Source organism: Convolutriloba macropyga, chromosome 11 (assembly GCF_964194025.1).
Source record: "Convolutriloba macropyga chromosome 11, txConMacr16.3, whole genome shotgun sequence".
Taxonomy (NCBI): Eukaryota; Metazoa; Xenacoelomorpha; order Acoela; family Convolutidae; genus Convolutriloba; species Convolutriloba macropyga.
The window spans coordinates 33,087,385-33,110,576 of NC_134478.1; the positions used below are offsets into that span (position 1 = coordinate 33,087,385).

At 37.2% G+C, this 23,192-nt stretch overlaps 1 protein-coding gene across 3 annotated transcripts in view; it reads left to right on the forward strand.

Annotated features, from left to right (window-relative positions):
- LOC142349347 (centrosomal protein of 104 kDa-like) overlaps nt 1-23,192 on the forward strand; it is a 92,399-nt gene that overhangs the window by 24,340 nt on the left and 44,867 nt on the right. For 2 of the 3 annotated variants that reach the window (XM_075400827.1, XM_075400829.1), the window contains exons 7-10: nt 1,889-2,118; nt 3,649-3,823; nt 21,250-21,410; nt 21,570-21,675. In XM_075400827.1, the coding sequence (XP_075256942.1) occupies nt 1,889-2,118; nt 3,649-3,823; nt 21,250-21,410; nt 21,570-21,675 (672 nt within the window). The remainder of the gene's footprint in view (nt 1-1,888; nt 2,119-3,648; nt 3,824-21,249; nt 21,411-21,569; nt 21,676-23,192) is intronic. The other variant, XM_075400828.1, reaches the window with a different exon arrangement.

The window sequence follows — 23,192 nt, forward strand, 5'->3', positions numbered from 1 at the left end:
GCGATTTTTCGCTTGACCGATTTTTTGTCTGACCCATTTGACTTTTTGCTCTCAGAAACAGGATAGAGGTAGCGCCTGTGGGCATTTAGAGCCTTTCAGCTGACTAGTTTCCAAATTTGCTATTCATAAAAATTGTTTTGGAGACATATACTTGTGACATGAAAGGCGGTCCTTAGAAAATGTTCAAACCCCCGCCCCCACATCAGTCCTCTCCCCCAATCTTCACACTGCACTTGGTTCAGGCCGTAAGGGCCCGTGCAGCCAAAGATCCCCTCTAACCGTTGCCCCCCGTTGCGGTGGACAATCCCCCCTCCCCCGCTGTGCTCACCTCACGCCCCTTCAATTAAACTAAAGTTAGCCTCGCTAAACTGTGGCTATCTACTGGCGAAGCCAAGCGCTCCCTGGTCAAGTGCAATTCGCCCGACGTTAGTTGGTTATGTTTTTTCTGTTCGTTCTCGAAAAGGGGATAAACAGGTAACGCCCGTAGGTCTTTAAGGGCCCCTAGAACCTTAAAGCTTGTAGACACTAAGTATCCATGGCCGAGACATTAATTCATGGAGTGAAGGGTGGTTCTTCACCCGTAGTCCCTCCACCCGTAGTTCACCCTCCCTCCCCCACTCCCAATCCCCACCTCCGTACATTGTTCCACCCGTAACCCAGGGCGCTCCCCCCTCCCATGAACTCTCTCTCACCCCTTGAGTTACGATTTCCACCTTTGATTCGTGACTTACCTCACTGTTTCAACTGAATGGATTTCAAATTCTTACGCGCATTGAATTACGAAGAGACAGGATTAGCATATAATTTCATATTACTTTTTAATCACGTTTTACGTTTTATTTAAGTCACGTTTGACTTCTGACTTACCTCACTCACTGTTTGAACTGAATGACTTGTTTTCTCCCATTGAATTACGTAATGTATTGAATACGGTCAAAGTCAAAATAGCAAAGTCAAATGAAACAGGATAAACATACAAAGTCAGCTCATGAAATCATAGTTTATTAGGTTGTCAAAGTTCATTAAAGCGATGGCCAGCTGGCATTAGTATTATGCTTAAGAGCGCTCAGTTTAAAAGCTGATTTAAGCGTAATTTTAGAATCTAACCGAATATGCAGAATTCGCACACCAAAATAATTGACAGAAATTTCTGTCATTTTCGATCGCTTAGTCTTTAATAGTAGCCGCAGCTTCTCAGCCGGCTATTATTGCGCTCCTATTGTTTTCACTTCGTCGTACCATAGATTTTTTCGCTTTAGCTTTGTTCACAGCTTGTTGAACATTTCACGCGAATTCTGCTGAAAGTGTCTTTAGACAGCAGATGTTCATCAAACCAAGCAAAAATGAACAGAGTCATCAGGAAACGAAATCATAAATAGAAACGTGATAAACCCATAAAGCCCTATTTTAGATGCCCGTTACTCGAACTTTTTTCATATTTGTCATCTCTAATGCTTTTTGGTATTGATACTAGCCCCTCTGTCGTTTCACTACCAAACAGGGGTTTCTTCACCTACAAAATTAAATCAAAATAGTTCGCTCTTCAAAATTGTTTGTGTACAAAAATCATTCTTTTCATTAGTTTTTTCTCTTCTTTCAATCCGAACCTTTGATATGAGAATCAACGGCCGCTATTTTCCGGCAATCTGCCGCTATGTTTTCTGTTTCAGTCCCAGTATGTGTCAAGTGGGTCAACGGTGGCTATTTTCTGGCAATTTGCCGGCTATGTTTTAAATTACCGGCAACTTCTTCACCCCAGTTATATATGTATTGATTGCGCTATATATGTATATTGCTGCTATTATATGACCTATTAACAGCATCCTATGTTTTTGCTCGATAAATCTGGTATTCTATTTGTCCGTTAGCGCTGGTGTTTTTGTTATAGAAGAGCAGTTCGAGTTGGCAAAGAAGATTAAACAAGCAATGGTCGACTTGCAGAAAGTGGGGGAGAGACTCGGCAAGTACGAGGTAGAGAAGCGGAGGGCTCTGGAACAGGAAGACTTCGATCTAGCTCAACAGAAAAAGCAACATATGGAAGAGTACAGGGCACATATTCAACAGCAGTTGCAGTATCATTCACTCCTCGATCCACACCATCCTAACACATCTGCAGCGGTACGCAACGCTGCAATAATGCAATTTTTACATGAGCTTCGACTATTAGAATCTTTTGACAAGTTCGTTTTAAATAGGACTAAGAGCAGTTGCATAGTGCGCACCATATGAGCTAAAAGCCCTTCAAGACAAAGTACAAAATAAACCTATGAAGCACTGAGAAAGCCATGATGCAAATTTCGATTGATGAGAAGGTTGTTATTAATAGCCGCACAGCGATATATGGGGCTATTATTGGCCGTCTCTTGGTTTTTTACAATTCAAAGAATTTGAATTGTATTGGGGCGCTGTCTTTTTTTAAAAGATCTGTTCATGAATTTTGAAGTCAAATTGGAGTGGTCATTTTGGTCACGCCGAAACAGGAAATGGAGCGAAAAAGCGAGTGGTTTTGCGGCGTGAAATTTTTTCGCTCTAATTTTAAAGTAGAGTGAGAAAACGGTGTTTGAACAAAAATTCGATTTCTCAGTAGTGGTTTTTTTGTTCACATGCGGCAATTTCACTCTGATTTTTACTGTTTTTTTTTTTCGATTTTTTGGATCGAATTTTTTTTCTAAATAGTTTTCCCAATCCATTCACAGCTCGTTCTGGACCTAGTTTTTTGTTAGAATCAAAATTACATATCTCACTAGTGGTTTTTTGTTCTCCCTAGCAGCATTTTGACATTGATTTTCTGTTTTTTTTTGTTTTTTTTTTTCATCTGATTTTTTTTAGAAATGGTTTTCCCAATTCACTCATTGTCCGTTCTAGGTCTAGTTTTTCTGTTTAGTCAATGAAAATTCTTTGAATTGTACGTCAGGACTTGTCCTACTATGTTTTTTTATTTCGTCGCCATGATTTTTGTTACGACCATATGACGTCACAACCAATTCGAATCTGCTTTTTGTTCATTCGTTCATGCAATTTCAATTGAATTGCGTGCGTGACGTCATATTTCACTCTTTGTGGTGCGATTTTTTGTTCATTCGCGTGATTAATTTTTTGGTCACACTTGACTTACCTCACTCTCAAAAATGACTTCCCCACTTTGAAATTGACTTTTATTTACTTTAATTCAAAGAGATAAGGTCAAATGGGTGTGTGTCACTCTAAATGAAGGTTATTTGAGAGCAGCTAATAGAGGCAGCAGTAACTTATACAGATTTTTAATCAAAATATAACATATCACCCTTCAATGAAAAGACGAATTTTTTTGGTCTGTCTTTTTTACTGTTTTTTTTTAGACTGCAGATCTACGAAGCTATTGCGCCTATTTTCTGGCAATCTGCCAGCTATGTTCTATAAGTTGAAAATAATTTTTCGTGAATTATTTTGCCAGAGCTCAACTTCTGCTGTTGTGGTATTTTGATTTGATTTTGTTATAAAAATTGATTTTGTCTTTCATTTTTATATATAGTGATGTTGAGTTTTGGTACCCTGGTTAGCAGGCAAAAGAGTTGTACAACTAAAGCCATGATTCGTGTTCGGTAACATTGATTTCCAAAATTTCACCTACCTGGGAATTCAATTCATGTTTGCTGTACGTTCTTTCAGAAGCCCCTGCCGCCTGCGAAGCTGAGAACACCCACGCCTCCCTTGAGAACTCAGTTGAAGCCCATAAGCCCTCCCCTGCCCACAGCTAAAGCAGTCACTCCTCCAATGCCAGAGTCACCGGCTGTAAGTCCAGTGCCTCCTCCGGCCGACACTTATGATGAGCGACCCCTACCAGGTATTGTTAATAAAAAGTCGACTATTTTTTCTCCAGAAGTCAACAATTGAAGATATCATCGTTAATTTTTGTAATTAATTGCCAAACTTAACTTGCCGTTGTTTTGCTGTGAAGGCATTCTTCAACTGTGATTAGTTTGGCTTGATTGTATTTTGGTAGATGTGAAAACAGGGGGGCGATCAACAGGACGACAAATCAGATTGACGACAACTCGTTATTTCTCGCTAAACATCAACCTTTTGACTATTTCATCCATAATGCAGTCACGAGCATTCAGAATGACCAGAAGCAATGGGAAATAACCAAAGCAAAGTTATGCGAATAATTGGGGACCGCTGTCCATGACCATACCTCTCACTCGCTCTGAGATGTAATCTGGAAACAACGGGCCGGTTGTCGAGGCGAAGTCACCGGCCCATCAACTAGGACTATATTATGAGCTTAGTAGTATATAGATGAGCGGAGCTGCCCGGGGGGGGGGGTGGTGGTGACCCCCATGTTTTAAGATAGGCTATAGCGATTTCAAATCATTTTGGTCACCATTGAATTATCGCAGCCATGTATAAAGATAGGTAATAGATTTTACATGTATTAACATTAGAGTTATGGGAACAACGTATAAAGATAGGTCATAGATTTTACATGTATTAAGATTTCATTTTCGACAGTAATGTATAAAGATAGGTAATAGATTTTACATGTATTAACATTAGAGTGATGAGAACAACGTATAAAGATATGTAATAGATTTTACATGTATTAAGATTTGATTTTTGACCATAATGTACAAAGATAGGTAATAGATTTTACATGTATTGACATTAGAGTGATGAGAACAACGTATAAAGATATGGAATAGATTTAACATGTATTGATATTTGATTTTTGACAATAATGTACAAAGATAGGTAATAGATTTTACACGTATCAAGATTTGAAACAAGATACCAGCCAATTAGAATAGGTAATAGGTCTTATGTATAAGATTTCTCATTAAATTTTGCAGCACAAAATAAGAATAAGCTAACAGATAGCAAATTGGAAAATGAAGCTGTGTTATTATTTCTACCAAGCTGTAAGCTGAGCGTAGCTATAATGCGGTGCTCTTGGTTTTTTTTCGTCGTCTATTTTTGTTTTACATTTCTTCTAGAACATTCTGTCTCGTCACTGTTTAAGCGGTTTTTTTCACGCTTGATTTCACGCTTTCTGCGCGACCTAAACTGCGCGTATTCAGAAGTCCTTAGTTGCAAAATCAAAACTGATTGTAAGAAGAAAGATTGTAACGTCCGGACAGGCTAGTGGTTAAGGCAACGGGCTGTTGATCAGGAGGTCAGTGGTTCGAACCTCGGCAGTGGAACTTTTTTTGAACCCAAAAACATCCTCCTTCGAATTAAACTTTTTAGGCAACGGCGATAACTTTTATCAACTCACTTCTGTATCATTTTCCATCTTTATTTTACGGTACGCAAGGGGTCCATGTTATCATCCAGGGTCGCAAGGGGTCCATATTAGCAATATTTTCATCCAGGGTTGTCTACAGATCTGGTCAACACCTTGAGAATTTAGAAGACTTTAAGATGCTCAGTTTGAACTTTAAAAACCCGGTTCAGGTTTCTCTTCAAGAATGATTACTTTAAACAGTGGACTCATCTACTTGACAAAACTTTTTTACAATCACATGTTCACAGGCGTACAATTAATTTAAATGGTTAAAATGTATGAAAAACAAATTAGAAAGTTTAGATCATCAAAGGCGTCGTATGAATTCCATCTGCATCCACAATTCGTTTTGGATAGAAAAACGAGAGTCCTTTTAGTTTGCTCATAGGTTAGAATTTGGTGATTCATAGTTCTGAATCCTCTGTTAGTTGAGGCTATATTCACTGCATCATCCAGGACTCGTCTGTACTTCTGTAAAGGTCCATCACTGTTTTCTTCCAGAACACTCTTGCTGAGTCCTTTGCTGCTGAACTTAGTTTTGTTCGTTACTGAATTATAGCAACAATACGTTTTGCTACATAAACATAGCATTACAGTACATCGGAACTCCTCCTTGAATAATCCAGGCTCACGCTTGTCATGTTTTACATGTTTATCGCAACAAGTTCTCGGAAAAAATTTACTTGCACTATTAGCATGGAAAACATCTGTACAGTCATTACTTCTCATCTCATTCCAAATTCTTCTCATTTCTGGTTTAATGCACTCACAGAGATTTTCATGAGCCAGTGCCAGATACAAAGAATCAGTGTCCATTTCAAGCTCCTCAAATTTCTGAACATCACAGAACTTGTCGAAGAAATTGTAGTAGAGCTCCAGCATTCTCAGTTTAGCATACTGTAAGATAAATAATCCAACAATTATAGGTTCACGATGCTCAACAATGCTTTTCACAAGCTCAACCTCATATATATCTGTCGACACCCTGTTCAATCTTCTAAAAAGACGGTTATTAATAGCTTTATGCGTCTTTTCATCGTTGAGATATAAAGTTTCTGTGTGCCGACTTCGATCCATAATCTGATAACCATACGAGCTGTTTCCAAGTAATTTCATAGTTTCAGCAACAACGCTAGAGTCCGGATTTTCATCACCTTCTCGCCTTGCATCAACAACAGATTGGACGAAACCGTTGAAAAATTTTTGCGGGGTATACTCAACGAATCTGTGGATTTTGGTACAGCGTAGACCCAGCTTCAAATAAAACTTTAATAATGGTGTTATGACTATTCCATTGTTTAATTTGTAACTCGAAATCAACATTCGTTGAGGTTTTAACAATAACGCGTTTTTTTCCAGCAAATTCGAGCATGAATTTACCAATATTCTCTCTTCCAACATCACAGTTTTTGAAAATTGGAGGAAAGTTTGCAAATCGTTCACGGAGCTCCTCAGGAACTTCTAAATCGCCTTGTACATATCCGAATAATTTATCTTCATGTATCCGCGTCAACAGTGTCTCTTTGCTCAAAGGTAACTTGTAGGGGAAATTTTTTCTTATGTGGTTCTTCAACATGGAGTTCTCCTGAACATGATCCCACCATTCACACTCTCGCATCTCTATAACTTTATATCCTTTCTTTTCCAGGTAAAGCTTTCGTAACTTATCAGATTCACGTTTCCGGATACCAAACTCAAATTCATCCTCATTAAGATTTGGTCGAGTTTCCCTACAGGGACAGAAATGGTAGTAGCATCCAAGAGCTTCAAAAATTGTTTGGCAATGACCACAGAAACCATCCACAGTAAAAGAATCAATTTTTCTCTGTTTTCCAGTTGTATAGAAACTCTCAATATTACATTCGGGTCTGGTTGCCTGATAGAAAGATATTACCATGTTCTCAAATTTCCTGATTTTGTTTTGACGAGCTTTGAACTTTTGAAGATTGGTATCAAACTCCCATCTAGTGTAGAGTCCAGTTGGCATCGCTTGGCACATGGAGAAAGGATACAATTGACTAGCATCTATTCCAACTATTGTTTTACAGATATTGTTTGACCTCCGGATGAACGTTTTGTCTACAACAGCTTTCCTCGTGAACACTATTGATGGACCACCAGTCATTTCACTTCGCATTTTCTCATGCAAGTCTTTGTCAGCTTCGATGAAAGGGTAAAATTTTCTATCAGTCGATTTATGAAGACAGATATTTGCTAAATTAGGTAGTGTACACCCAAGCTTTAACATATCAATTTTTTGATCGTGGTAGAATTTCATCATTTTTTTCATTGCTTGCAGAGTTGGTACAACATCTTTGTTGTTATACCAGCGAAGGAAATCGCGAAAAGTTGTCATTTTCTCCATCATCCACATTTTTTCAAGGAGAGCATAATTCTCTTTTCCAGATAAAGGCTTCTCTTTCAAACCCAGTTCCCGGAGAACATCTAATTCCTCTTTTCCAGATTCCATCATTTTCTTGAACTGACTGAAGTCCTTCTCCAAAGGATTTAGATTTTTCAGTTTGCTGAAGAAGGAGTCATAGGGTGGAAGATGATTGCAGTCAAGTTTCGTGAACGAATCGAACCATTCTTATGGGAAATAACCTTTTGTCTCCTCAGATTGATATGCTTTCAGAAAAGAATCCAGAGATGTTGCTCCAGCAAGAAAGTTCAAAATATCGAGAAACTGAATATCACCGAATTTGAAAGAAATAAACTGATTGGCCTTTTTGATTACCGTAGGTTGAATATCTCTATCGTTAAGAAGATGGGGAATGAGATACGCTTTGATTAAGTTTAGGTCATATTTTCCTCTGTTGAATCCAAAAACTGGTAGAGTGTCAACATAATTGTTGAAGTGACGCTGGAGATCAAGGAGCTGTTTTTGCTGGATTTGTAAAAAGCTTTTAGATACATTACTATCTTCTGTTTCACTACTGATATTCGGTTGAGTTTCGGAAACAATTTGCAGTCTAGAGTAAATATCACTCAACCTAGTTTTGATCTCTGCTTCTACCGCCAAGAACTTGGGTCTCAAGTCCGCTTTGTTTTTTGATGCTAGTATTTCCATTTGAGCTACAAAGGATATGATGAGACGATTGGGATCCTTTTCGCATAAGAAAACAGGTTCGTCCAACAAATTTGAAGAAATTGATACCGATACAGGTACATGAGTACCAATCCATGATGTTGTCGCTGTGTTATTGATTTCCACCGATTGAACACATATTGCTTCGAAGTCGAAGACGACAAAATTTCTGAAGAGGGTATGATCTTCTGGATAAGCGATTGAGAAGTTGTCAAGCTTCTCAAATAGTGTTTCCCGCAAAGAATAAGCACCTCTCGGATAGACATTTTTCACTCGTTCTTTACAAGTTTTCAAGTGACGGTTGAAGTTTCCTGAATGGTTGAAAAACACATCACAGCTGGGACAACGAAACTTCTTGAAGAATTTGTTGATATCATTAACATAACAGATATGATTGTTGTATCGAAGCACTTTAATGTTTTCGTCATATCGTTCAACGCTGCGTCGAACAAGTTCACCAATAATTTCACCGTCTTCAATGTCAAAATCATAGATGAAAATGTTTTGTTTGATTAGTTCTTCTATTATTGGAATTTGATCAAAGGAAACACCTGTGAAACTTTCAGGGTCGCAACCGCTTACAGTAATAAAATTGTGAAATATTTCAGTTGCATGTAGTTCAACATCTACTGATCCAAATAAATGAATAGCAATTGCACGGAATAAGCACAAATTATCGTTATATGGTTCATTGTGTCCATTTGAAACGAGACAATTTACTTCAGGATTCCTTAACAGGGGCTCTGGGAGAGGCGAATCTGTGAAACCCATAGGTATATTCGTAAGAAGCGCTACAAAAATGGTAACATTTGTAATTACTGTGAATCGCCATTTTGAGTTTTGACGTTCTTGCGTACATGTTTCAACCAAGTCAAGTTTCTCAATTTCGTTCTGCAGGTTCAATAAATCGTTTTTATTGCTTACCAGAAAAGCTCGGTCCAGCAGTAAGTTATTTTCATGCGGATAATAATATCGGTAATCGTTTGTCTCTATATTTTGCAACAGAAACCCTAAAGCTAGGTTAATTTTTGCAGCACAGTTGAGGTTTGCAAAAACTTCAAGTTTTTTATTGATCTCCTTGGTGTCCAAATCAGATAAACTGAAGTTGAAAACTTCCTGTCTGCCGTGCTCAGCATGCATATCGTCAAGTAAATGCTGACACGCTGCCAGTTCTTCCTTCAATGACTCGCTATCGGTATCAACTTTCTGCATAATCTCACGAACACGGTTTGTACTGAGGACCCAATTTTTGTGCTAGCTTGATGTACTTTTTTGCGATGAAGTTGAAGTGAGTAGAAACTTGGAAACTGTTTCTGACAGACAACACACTTGTTCAGTGTATTACGAATTTTTGCTCCGTGAGCCTTCGCAATATGGTATGACAATTCTGCAGCATTTTTTGTCGCATAATTACAATTCCTTTTCTTACAGTAAAGCGTGCCCATCATATATGTCTTCCTGTGGCGAGCAATATGGGCCTTTACAACAGATTTTTCACAGTTGAAGGGTAGATTTCGATCTTTTGCAGGCATTTTGTTATAACTGGGTAAGTTCAACTATGGAAGAAGCAAAGAGATTTTTTAATTTTTGTCGGAAGGAAATGTCAACTGAACCGTAAAATATGGATAAACAAATGTCTCTCAAGTTCTGCAGAAATGAAAAGTGTATTCATGATTACATGCGAACAACGAAGTTGAAATTTCTTTGTTACTAAAAATAGATTTTATTTCGAGTCGTCAACCAATCACAGCAAAGTTTGCAGAACTTCGGGAAATTGCGACAGCCATTTTTCGTGTACAGAACTTCGGTAATTCCGACAGCCCTGATTTGTTTACTTAATGTCTAGACAGAATGTGTTCACAAGCAGTGAAAACTACCAAAAGTTTACCTCAGGTTAAAGATTGTAGAACTACGGGAAAATTCGACAGCTTTGATTTAATTGCGGTGCTTCGGAAAAACCAGACAGCCTTGATTTGTTTACTTATTGTCTAGACAGAATTTGTTTACAAGCAATTAAAATAACAAAAAATTTAATGAATTTTCACCTGAGAACGACCTTGAAAATTTGTTTACACAGTGTTCTCAACTAAAACCCACTAATTCATAGAGGTAAATCACCAGTTGTTTACTCAGTTTAATCTCTTACTATGGTTGAGACTATGTACGAGAATAGTCCTGAATACTTCAAAAATTTCAAAAACGTTTCAAGTACACCATTTGCGATACAGAACCACAACTACAGGACACTGGAATAGAGAATTATGCATACGGTTTTCATCCGCCTTCGGTTGATATTACTGGTTGTGCGTTTGGTTCCAGCCATTGGCATCTTATTTTTGAGAATACAAGTTCGGAAGATAATATTGTTTTTTCTCCGTATGCTCCTGCGGCGACACCTTGTCTCGTGACTTGCTTCAAGTTCCTCATTTTGCCTACGGAGAAAAATTTTGTTACATTTGGTGCTATTATTTCTCGCTTACATATTGCCGTGGAGTATTTGTCAAAATCAAATCAACTTTCAATAAACAAAATTAAAAATTAAAAAACAACTCCCATCACCTGTTCGTGAAAAAGTGCTTTCAACAATTACTACTACTACAACTTCTAACAAGCGTCCTTCCCCAATTCCTGACGTAACTATAAAACGGTTTTGTCAACTTATGCTCGGTGAACATTCATCAACTCTCTATCAGATTATGGATATTCTTTTGAGTGGACAAAGGAGTTTTGTACGAGAGACTTCAGACTATTTAATAAACTTCCAATTCTGTAAAAATTCTAGTGTTTAAAAAAGTGTTTTAGCAGAAAAATTTGATTCAATTTCACTCCATATGTTTTACAAATGCTAGCAATTGCAATTCATTGACATCTGGTACAAAAGGAAATTTACTGCTATAGAAATAATGAGCAATATAGATGCAAAATAAACCACACAGTTGCGAGTCTGCTGATTGCAGGGGAGACTGAATATCTCTTCTGTGCTCCATAATATCCATCGTCATATGTAAATCAGTACATTGCTGTAAGCGGGAGAAAATGTCTTTATAGGCAGTCAGAGGAAGTGCTAACGGATCTGCAAAAAATAGTACGGGGTGTGCGTAGCGTTTCGCAAGCATCACCCAATGTGAACCAATAGAATCAGCTCGCGATGCATTCACAATTATAAAACTGTTTACTGGTAAATTTAGGGGATAATTGTCAGCGGCAAAAACACCTCGAAATTTAAATTTGAGATGTTTGCACTTTTGAACTTGAATATAAATTTGATGTTCATCCATTAGTATGCGTTCATAGGCAGAACATTTTTGGATACGTTTCTTGCAGAGTCAATGTACACAGTAGGCGATTTTTCTCCCAGGAAAAAAATTTCAATGTTGTTTGGCAAACCAGTATCAAATTTCAGTTCAACCGATAATGATGAGTTTGTTAGTTCGGGATGAATAAAATCGTGCGTCGCCTCTTGCGTGCTAGTTAAGTCAAAGACCATTATAAAGTGATGAGCAAAATCACTTAGTGGTATTCCATGACCGTTTTCAACATAAGCTAATGCACTCATTGAATTGTAATACAGGCGCTTGTTATCATTTGTTAACATTGGAGTGCCAGCTGTTGCGAACCCGTTTCGATAGACCGTAATTTCACTCAAATCAAACTTTTGATAGTGGTAGGGATTGATATTGTTAGTTCCAATGAATGCATTGCTCCTGCACAATGCAACAATCAGCCGCCTTATTGGTTCTTTTGTGAAAATATCTTCATGTTTCCAACTGCGTTGACCTGCTGTTGCGAGGAATGTTTTTGTTATTACTTCATTGTAGCGATACATTGCCGGAGTTTTTAGGAGTGTTTTTTCAATGGCTCCAACAACGTTGTCTGACACTGTCATCTTTCTAACAAATAAGTTTGCTTCATCGATTTTAACTTTGTAATTTTTTGCCGCTGTCTCACTAATGGTAACAAAATCATCTTGCGACCTTCGGAAAGAAAGTCTTAAGGTAACACCACTTACTAAATGTTTTTCACAGGAAAAGAAATCAACAGCGAGCTTTCCATATAAAGTAATTTGTTCCGATTCTCTCACAGCTACCTGCCTTGCATCCCTTGAAGCTGCAGCTATACCAGCGGGGTTCGGCTCATACTCGTAACCTTGACACTTTAACCAAGTTTCCTTTGCATCGGCTCCATGTGAAAATTCTGTTTCAATAAAACTTTTATGAGCATAGTGTCCATTAACTGAGGAAATTTTTATTCCATTTGCAGAAACAGTACAGTCGGCAAACAGTGAATGAAGAACATTGTTGACAAAATATGCAGCATCGATTGCGGTTGGATCGCCGGCGGTATATCGCAAATCAGTTTCATCAGCATTTTGTATTCGACATTTTACTTCCAAATAAATTTTCTGCAAATCTATGAAATTGTTGCGATAGCCTACAACTTCGAATTCGAGCGATGATCCAGAGGGAGAATAAAGTGGTCCAGTTTTTTGCTCAAATGATTGATCAAAGGTGACTAGCAAAGGTGGTTTTTCAAATAAATCCAAGGAACTGTGAGTGGCTTTGGAAGGTATTACAATATTAGTTCGCATTATTGACTCGAGAGAAAAAATCCAGTCGACTTCTTCTTGGCTGTGGTTTTCGAGAAATGATTTTTTTAGTGGAACGTTTTTTGTAGGTTCGAGGTTTAGCATATTGTTGTCTTCGACGTTTAATAACTTGCCGGCCTCGTGTTATGCGTGAATGGAGAGAACCACCAAATTGTTTTCGGGCTGTTTTTGCAACCGTGCTTTTCAACGCCTGCTTTGCTGACTTTCGTTTCGTTGCTACTTCAACCAACTCAGGTTTACCCTGCACTAAAAGCTCTCGGCCAATTCTTTTGGCAGCGGGCCATATAATTCTTCTTGCCAATGGTAAAGCAACTCTTCCAATACCTGCTGCGAGGGCTCCAAAGCCACTTCCTCTTTGACGATAATGACCGGAGAAATGTGGCATTGACTGTTATGCTTGGTTGCTGTAGTAAGCTTCCATTTCACTTGATTTTTTGAAACTTTAGGCCTACTATCACTTTTCCTGTACCATTAAATGGAATAAGTTTTCCGGCTTCGTTCCTCAACTCCACTTTAATGTTCTGAATATTGTTAGAAAGTATGGGCTTGTAATCCAGAATTGTAAATGTCTTGTGATGAATGGGTGTAACAGTGTTTATGCTGCCGTTTCTTAAACGCCTTTCGGTCTCAATGATTTTAATTACAGGAGCTCTCACGTCTCCAATAATTTGATATTCTATAACGTCTATGTAGACAAATATTAATTGTGAGCCACAGGTTATATCAACTGGAAAATCACTTTGGTGTCTATTTAGATTTTTGTGTGATTTGTATCCAATATGAATGTATCCATCATGCGAGTTGTCTTTTATACCCTTGAAGCCGAGAATACTTGGAACTTCTTCATTTTCAAATGAAAAACCCTCATTCGCTCCGAATTGTAAAACCAGTTTATGAGTAATTTTGTCAAAAGTAAAATCAAATTGTTTAAACTGAGCAATTCGCCTGAGTTCATCCATTAGTTGATCCAAGCTACTGTAAATGCCTTTGCGAATTTTTCTGAGGTGTCCACTGCGATTATTTGAGGCGTCGAGTTCCACTCCCGAGTTTTTATAAACGACTAACCCGTTTGAATTGACGTTGTTTATGTTTGATGGGAAGGATATTGAAGATAAAGCTACTTGCCATTCTCCATCCAAAATAAGTGGTTGAGATAACTGGTTACGGAATTTTGCCATTGTGTTTTCACCAAAAACTTCCATTGATGCGTTGGATATTAAGTCGATTGTGAATTCTTTGGCGGGATTCATTTTATTCGTCTGCAGTAACTAACACGTTTACTTGGACTAATTCCGGTTCATAAAATTTACCTTCAATTATAACGTTGTTTGCATCTAAAAGATTGTACGTTGGTGGACACACGGTAGCAATTTTGAATATCGTAAAAACTTCGTCTGTATAATTTTGTTTATAACCTTTTCTGAATTTTTCGTCGTGCTTTGCAAGTCTAACAAGGTCTCCTTTTTTGTATTTTGGTTTGTACTTTGTTGTGGTGATTGCTAATGATATTAAAATTGGTTCATGTTTTTTGAAAACTTTAGTAGGTGCTAAATGGGTTACCCGGTTAACACGATTGTTTATAGTGTTTACAAACTGGGGTAAATCTTCAATATATGTCCAAGTCCACTTTTCTTCCAAATATTTGTAAATGATGTTTTTAAGCGATCAAATGTTCCTCTCTGCAAATGCCGACTTGGTTTCGCTTTCTGTTGTATATAAGTGAATTCCTTTCTTTTCACAAAATTTTTTGAAATCTTTGAACTCTGATCCCTTGTCTGTCCATACTTCTTCTGGTTGTTTCTTCTTGATCATTTTTTTGAACGCTTCAACAGCATCTTTTGCATATAAAGCTTTCATTGGTTGAACTCGTAAGTAACGCGATAAAACATCAACAGCCACTAACAAATATTTTACACCGCTGTTGTGTTGGGCAACTTTATCCATATACGCAACATCAACAGACCAGATTTCATTTATTCTATATGCAACAGCGTTCAGTCGGGGAAAACTTTTCCTAAATTGTCTGTATTTTGTGTACGGGGCTTTCGACTGAAGATAGCGAACAATTTTGCCTCTGGTGAAACCGCTAGCCTCCTTCAAGTTAGCAATGCTACCAAATGCAGCACTGCCTTTAGTGTACAATTTGTCTAACTGTTTAACTTGATAGGAAGTAATTCTCCCAGGGGCTGGTTGGTTTGATTTCTTTTTCTGCCTCTTCAAAGTTTCTCTGGTCTCTGTCAGAAGCTTCTGTTTTCTTTCGCTGGGATTTTGAAGCAACTTCTTTGTCCGACTCATATTCCAAAAATTGCAGCCTCTCTTCAGATGATAAATTTAGAAACTTTTTGGCGTATGTGTTACAAGTCAAATGCGACCCAATATCGAGATGCGTTAATACACTGAATTGTTCGAAAGATAGTTTGCAAGTGGTTTGCTGTAAATTGTAAAGAAATGTAGCAGCAAGAACTTCTGTATTTGTACCATTAATAAGCAATCTCTTTGATGAGTCCAAGGACACAGAATCTGATTCCTCTATTATGTCCAGTATTGTATTCGCTCTTTCAAACTTTATCCCATTCAAGATTCTAATATCATTCAGCACTCCTTTTTTGATAGTCGATGTGTTGTCTGTCGTAAATGATTTCGCCATAGACTCGTTTATTGTACTTTTATCATCCACTGAAGCGTCAGTTTGTTGTTCTGTATCCTGTTGCGAGGCAGAAGGAGCTGATGGTGACTTGTTTCTCTGGAGAAGCGATATCTGCTTGGCTGGATTGTGAATATTTTTGTTGCTGAGTAATTGAGAGACATGAGGTTGTTCTCTTGTATACATCTGTTTAGGTATTAACACAAACTCTTCAGTATGCATTTTGTTCTATATATTCAATGCAGGGTAATGCTATGAGTTGAATGAGATTGTTGCCCGAGGGAGATTGAATTTTTTTTAGTCGTTCAGTTTTCCCTACTTTCCTGTTTGAAAGTTGACGCAGAGTTTTTTCAAATTTTTTTAGTTCTTTTTTATTGACTGGAACAACTCCAGAGAGTACGTTCATCACACAGTCACTCAGAAACCAAATGAAGTCGCCGTCTTTAAGTAACTCGGATTCAATGTTGGAGTTCTTGTTTGTGCTATTTGCATAAGCAAATGTTTCTTTTTCATTCGTAATTGGTGTAACAACGGCTTCCTCCGAAGGAATGTAAAAAATTGAAGGATTAGTTCCAATAATATGTGACGCAAATCGTAAACCCTGACTGGTTTTGGGATCGGGATCAATAATGAAATGTCCAAAGGGCTCCGCAGTTGCTAGTTTGTATGCTTCTTTTATCAGTTGGAGACAATTCAACTGTTTTCCAAGAGGTTCAATTTGTTGAATGTCACGAAGCGACTTGAATAATATTATGTGTGTTGTATTCAAATCAATGGTTCGGGACCATTTGCTTTGATGGAACAAATTATGCTTGACGTATATAACATGTAATTTGCGATGACGTCCTGAGGACGATGAATTCTTTATCGTTGAAGATTTCTTCACATGAATCGTCATAGATAAGCAGACAATGTGATATATTTTTTGTTATATCAAAGCCTGAGTATTTTAGAAACTCAATCCCTGGTATAACTCGTTGCATATCTTTGAAAAGTGGTTGGAACTCTTTGTAAAAATAATAAATTTTTTCAAAGCGTGGATAAAAGGTCGAACCTTTTAGCATTCGAAATAAGAGTTCTGTTTTACCACAACCACTTGGTCCTACAATTGACATGAATACCCTGTCATGTGTAAGAATAATTTTGTTCATAGTTTGGGGTTAGGTAAAATGTAACCAACTAAACTCGATAAGAGAGCAATCCAGATTGATTTCTCTTGACAGCTTTCTGATAATAGAAAGAGCATAGAAAAGCAAAGAATGATCATTAACACAATGATACTAACTTGAACAAAAAATATTACTTCGGACCTTGGCACTGTTGAATTTGAACAACAACGCCATGGGGGCCTCTCCTTGTTGTTTACGTCAAAGACTAAATTACTGATACCAGCGTCAGCCTCGTCTCTTTGATTCATAATAAATAAAGAGACAAAGGAGACTTAAGGAGAAAAATAATTAATTGAAAAGTGAATTGAAACAAGAATGATACAAAATGTTAAATTTTTGAATTATTTACTGGGCAACTGTTTCATGTACCAGAACTCAAACAAATTGAAACCTTTAATATGACTTTTTATCTCTAGTTTATAACAAACGGTTGATGAGTCATTTTCCTCGAACGATGGTTGATTGAAAACTTTTTCAACTTCGGGGTGCTCCAAGACATATAACCGCAACTCATTCGGCATCTCATTAAGTGATATCTCACGTTCTGGTGGTGTTTTTTTCAATCTAAATTGGGGAACTTTTTGTCCGCCCATTGCTTCCAACGTGGGATTCGCTGCTCTTTGGGGTACTGCATAGGCTTCTGGTTTGTTTGGTTCATAGCCATAATTGAACTGATTCCGATGTTCTCGAGCTCTCTGTTTATTTTTTACGTACAGTTGGAAGTGATAAAAATTATCTATCACGGGCAGGAAAGCCCTAAAGCTGTCTAGCTCGTCGGGAGAAAGAGTAATGGTTGCAAAATAACGCTTTGCTGCTGCGCTATAAAGCGAGTTGTAGCGCGGTTGTTGTGCTGTGTTTGGCTTATTGTTGAGATAGATCGCTCGGTTCTGTTGATCACTTGAAAATTTATTCTGTATTGGTGGAGAGGGATCCTGAACTCTGTTGAATATTACAATCGGCTGATCGTCAAGTGGAGTCAAGCAAGTGAATATCTTCAAGTTGTCTGACAGATAAGTTGTTAATGTTGCCGTGTCTTCTCTGTGCATCACTTTGTGTCCACTGTGAAAATATTCTTGCTTTACGTTCCACGCAGTGATTTGATAATTGATCGTTTGTTGAACGAAAGTTTGAATGATGATAACAGGAGGGAACTTGTTCTTCTGATATTATCTCTGAGATTTGGGGACAATTTAGATCCTCCAGATTATAAACAGTTTTTTGTAAAAGCTTACTGAAGAGCTCACACTTTTCAATGCCTTTGGCAAAAAAATTTTTTCGTGTGAATCGGAAACTGAAACTCAGACAGATTGTTTTCAAATCACAGTAAGGTATATCACCTTCGTCCCAATCAAGACCGTGTAGGTTATTGGTCAGCCAAATAACAGTTTGTCTATCGTGTGCGGGTAAATCAGCGAATTTAAGCGGCGGTTTGAAAAATATTGTATTTTTGTAACTGGAACACAAAGTGAGTTCTTTTATAATGAATCCAAGTGACTTGAGTTTGAAACCTTCGAGATCGAGGACAATAATATTTGTGGTTTTGCTGCCAAAATTTTCTAGCATTCCAATTCACGAAACAATTGTGAATGAAAAATTTTCACTGATAGAATAATATTCCTGTCAGGTGTCCAAACAGACAATTGTTTACTGGTGAGTAACGGAAAGCGTAAACATATCCAGGGCCTTTGTTTCGGCAATCTTTTATAAATCCAGCGGCGTCATGCAATGCAGCATGAAGTCGTAGCACTTTGCTCCGTTTCAATAAAGGATCTAGTGTTGAATTATCAATTCCAATGAAACCACCATAGGGTCTAAATTTAAGTGCTATTTCTCCGTCAACTTCTGGATCTAACAAAGAACAAGCAGCTACGAAATATAAATGTCGATAAGATATGTGTGTATAATTTATGTTACCTCTCAGTGATAAAACTTTCTCATGAATTAGCTTGATGTCTTTTGTTCCTATTGTGTTCATTATTTACTGTTTACTGAACGTGAGCGTTTAGAGTTTTTGTTTATAAATCTTTCAATTCTGATTGGTTGTCAACTTGAATAATAAATCAAGCACTGTGATTGGTCAGTTTATTTTGGAAAGTTTTGTGACCCTGAACGTGTTTGTGATGATCCGATGACTCTCCAATTAATATATCAGTATTGATTTCATACATCTACTAACAGGTTAGTTGTTTTACTGTTGTTTTCACCAATTTGTATGCATTTACGGACATAAGTGATTATGACCATAATTGTGTACATACTTAGGTGAAAACTTTGTTTTTCTTGTACAACTGGGTTTTTATCATTGAGTATGTAATGTATGTATGTGTGTATGTATGTATGTATGTATGTATGTATGTATGTATGTATGTATGTATGTATGTATGTATGTATGTATGTATGTATGTATGTATGTATGTATGTATGTATGTATGTATGTATGTATGTATGTATGTATGTATGCATGCATGCATGCATGTATGTATGTATGTATGTATGTATGTATGTATGTATGTATGTATGTATGTATGTACGTATGTATGTGTATGTATTAATGTATGATTGTATTTATGTAAGTATGTATGAATGTTTGTATGAAATTATGTAGGTTTGTATATATGTATTTATATATGTACATACGAATGAATGACTGAATTAATGAATGTTTATGTTACATATGTACCTATGCTTGTATAGGTGTTTTGTGAGTGTGTGTAGGTGTGTGAGTATGTATGTGTGCAAAGCAAGATAGCGCAGTGGTAGCGCGCTGGGCCCATAACCAGAGGTTGGTAGATCGAAACTATCTCTTGCTAAAAAGACAATTTTATGATGTGGATATGTATTGGAGAGAAAACAATTGAGAAAAAAAAAATTTGGACCCAAGTTTTACAAGTGTCCACACCCCTTAGGGGAAAAATTTCAAATTGAAAAAAAAATCGACTTTGAACACTTTTTATCATTCACAAAACATGTTTCACAACTTTTAACGTCTATTAGAGACAAAAAATTGAGAAAAAATTTTTGGACCCCATTTTTCAAAAAATTTTACAATTGTCGACACACCTTAGGGCAAAAATTTCAAAATTGAAAAAAATGACTTTGAACACTTTTTATCATTCACAAAACATGTTTCACAATATTTGACGTCTATTAGATACAAAAAATCGAGAAAAAAATTTTTGAACCCATTTTTCAAAAAATGGTACAAGTGTCGACACCCCTTAGGGGAAAAATTTCAAAATTGAAAAAATCGACTTTGAACACTTTTTATCATTCACAAATCATGTTTCACAACATTTAACGTCTATTAGAGACAAAAAATTGAGAAAAAATTTGTGGACACCATTTTTCAAAAAAGTGTCGACACCCCTTAGTAGGAAAATTAAAAATTGAAAAATTCGACTCTGAACACTTTTTATTGTTCACAAAACATTTAACGATAATGCTGGCAAAAACAGTGCAAAGTTTATATCACTGTTCTAATCAAAAAAACACACACCGCAGCAAACAATCAGTCGTAACAAAAACTGGGTCAAGCTTGTAAACAAATTGAACAATGTCACAATCAACCGAAAGATGAATTAGCAGATTTTTTTTGAAAGAAAAATTGGAGCTGGCTAGAGGTACAACGGTGGGGGGGGGGGGAGTGACTAGAACCTCAACGCGGGGGGACGGACACTTTTGGAAGCCTGATTTTCTCGGCCCAACAACACCGGGGTGGGACAATTTGAAATTTCTGCGGGGTGGCCATCTACAACGGGGTGGGACAATTTGAAATTTCAAATTGTCCCACCCCGTTGTAGATGGCCACCCCGCAGAAATTTCAAATTGTCCCACCTCGGTGTTGTTGGGCCGAGAAACCGAGAAAATCAGGCTTCCAAAAGTGTCCCCCCCCCCCCCCCCGGTGAGGTTCTAGTCACTTTTTTATACTACTGAGCTTGTATTGAGATCGTGCATGTATTAATATATTTTGTTGTCCATTTGATAGAATTTAGGTGTCTTACATTTGAAACGTTGTCCTGTTGAAACACCCAGATAAAAATATAGTTAAGTATGGTCCAGTGCACTTTACAGATAAGCTGCAAAACAGCAGAGTGTAACTCTCTTGTGATGTGGTTTGGAAACTCAGTCTTCTCTCGAAAAGAACAATTTTAATTTTCAACTTGTGCCAACCATGGCAAAAACATAGTGCTTGGTATGTGAATACCAGTAATAAATTCTTGTTGATTTACCTCCGTCAAGTTGATTTTGGTTCACATAATTGTAAAAGGAACTCACGAGGGATTGGAATTGTAAAACGGGAAATAATAGTTTGCTTTAATATGAAACACAATAAGTAAGTTACAATTAAGAGTGCGTAACCAACAATTGAATAACATAAAGTACAGGATAGAGATTACTAAAGAGTAACCATTACCCACAGCAAATTGGAGCCTACCGTTGGCATGCTGTTTTAAGGAACCTTGAATAAGTTTGTTCTAGTGAGACGATCCCCATCTCCACCAGGTGACTACGTGTCTCCCCGTGCTGGTGGGTTAGATGAGAGTATGGGTGGGGACTCTTCCTCCGGTGAACCTGAGCCCATGAGTGAGAAACAAGTCAGAGAAGCACAAGCTGTCATCGATGTGTTCGGACTCAAAATGGTCAGAACCTCTTATTTTATTCTAATCTCACTAGTTGCATCATCACACTACAATTATTATAGTTGCATCATCACACTACTATCACACTACTACAAGAAAATTATAAAGAAACGCCGGCTCCTCTATACGGAAAAGTTGGTAGTGTTGATGTGCGTACAGGTGACAGGGGCATACAGTAAGCAGTGGTCATACAGGGAAGACGCTCTTCTGGCTGTGTACAAGATTCTAGAAGAGACGCCAACTGTCCACGAGGAAATGCAGCAAAGTAGGAAATTTCAATTAAAATATTGCTTCTTTATTTTCCTTAAATTTTTATAGCGCCGAAAAAATTGCCGAGCTATTATGGATCTCATCGTTCTTTTTAATAGCCGCACAGCGATAGCTGGGGCTATTATTGGCCTTCTCTTGGTTTTTTACAATTCAAAGAATTTTAATTGTATTGGGGCGCTGTCTTTTTTACGACTCGAAGAGGAGTATTGGAGAAGTCCTTTTTTTATAGCTGCGAAGCTGTAAGCTGAGCGAAGCTATATTGCGGTGCTCTTGGTTTTTTTTTTGTTTCGTCGTCTGACGCTCTTTTTTCGTTTTACATTTGTTCACACAGCAAAGCTGAAAAAATCAAATTTTCTGAATGACTTCTTCCTCTCACTAACGGCATTTGCGCGCGTGACGTCATTTCTTACTCGCTTTAGCAAAAGTTTTTAGGTTATCTGCGTGATTAGATTTTGATCATACGTGACTTACCTCACTCAATAAAATGACTTTTGCACTTTAAAACTTAAGTTTAGTTTGAATTTGTTTAAGGTCAAAGGAACTCATTTGTGCAGTTAAGGTCCCTAATAAGAGGCTTCTGCGGAATGAATTTTAACAAGCTTTATTAATTTATCGCTGAATGTTTTTTACTTAGTTTTTTGAGCGGCGTCGATTTTTTTCAATTTAGATCTGTATCTGTTTCTATCTCTATTATATGGCACGCAGGTCTATTATTTCGCAGCTATTCCGGCAATCTGCCGGCTATGTTTAATCAATTTTATTGGAGTGATTTTTGAAGCGGGAAATGAAACGCGTGAAAAAATTCGGAGTGATTTTGGTGCTGAACAAAAGTGAAGAGCGGAGCGAAAAGAGTGGTTTTTGTTCATACCGCGGTTTTTGAGAGAGCGAGAAATTGATCTGTGAAAAAATTTTCTCTAAACGAGCGAAATTTTTTCACATGCGGCATTTTAAAGCAGTTTTTTTCATTTATTTTTGTTCAGAGGTTTGGTTATGATTTTGTTTTAATTTTAGGCTGGTTTCATCTGGATACCCTATTGGCCGAAGGGAATTTTTCTTTGGATTTATATGCTTTTGAAATATTAAAAATTTAGTAACTTTTTCAGGTTTTTCAGTGAAATTTGTTTTTAAGAGCTTTCTTTTCATAATTTAGCCTAAAGTATTTTTTCAAAATTCACATAAGTGGTTTTTGTAAGTACTAGTTGTTTTGATGAAGTTATTTTGGCAGCGATAGTTTTTTTTGGGATCTCAATTTATAACAAAATTTGATCAGATTTTTTATCATATTTTAAGCGATTTGATTTTATTGTTTTTACTTTTTTGTTTCATGGTTTTGTTTCGAGATAATCATAAGTAAGTGAAGGCACGTTTTGTTTGATTAGTAGTTGGATAGCGTTTAAATGGATTTTCACTTCGAGTCGTTTCCGGAATTCTTCCGGCTATGTTTGTTTTTAAGATCTGTTCACACATTTTCATGATTTTTGAAGTCAAATTGGAGTGGTGATTTTGGTCACG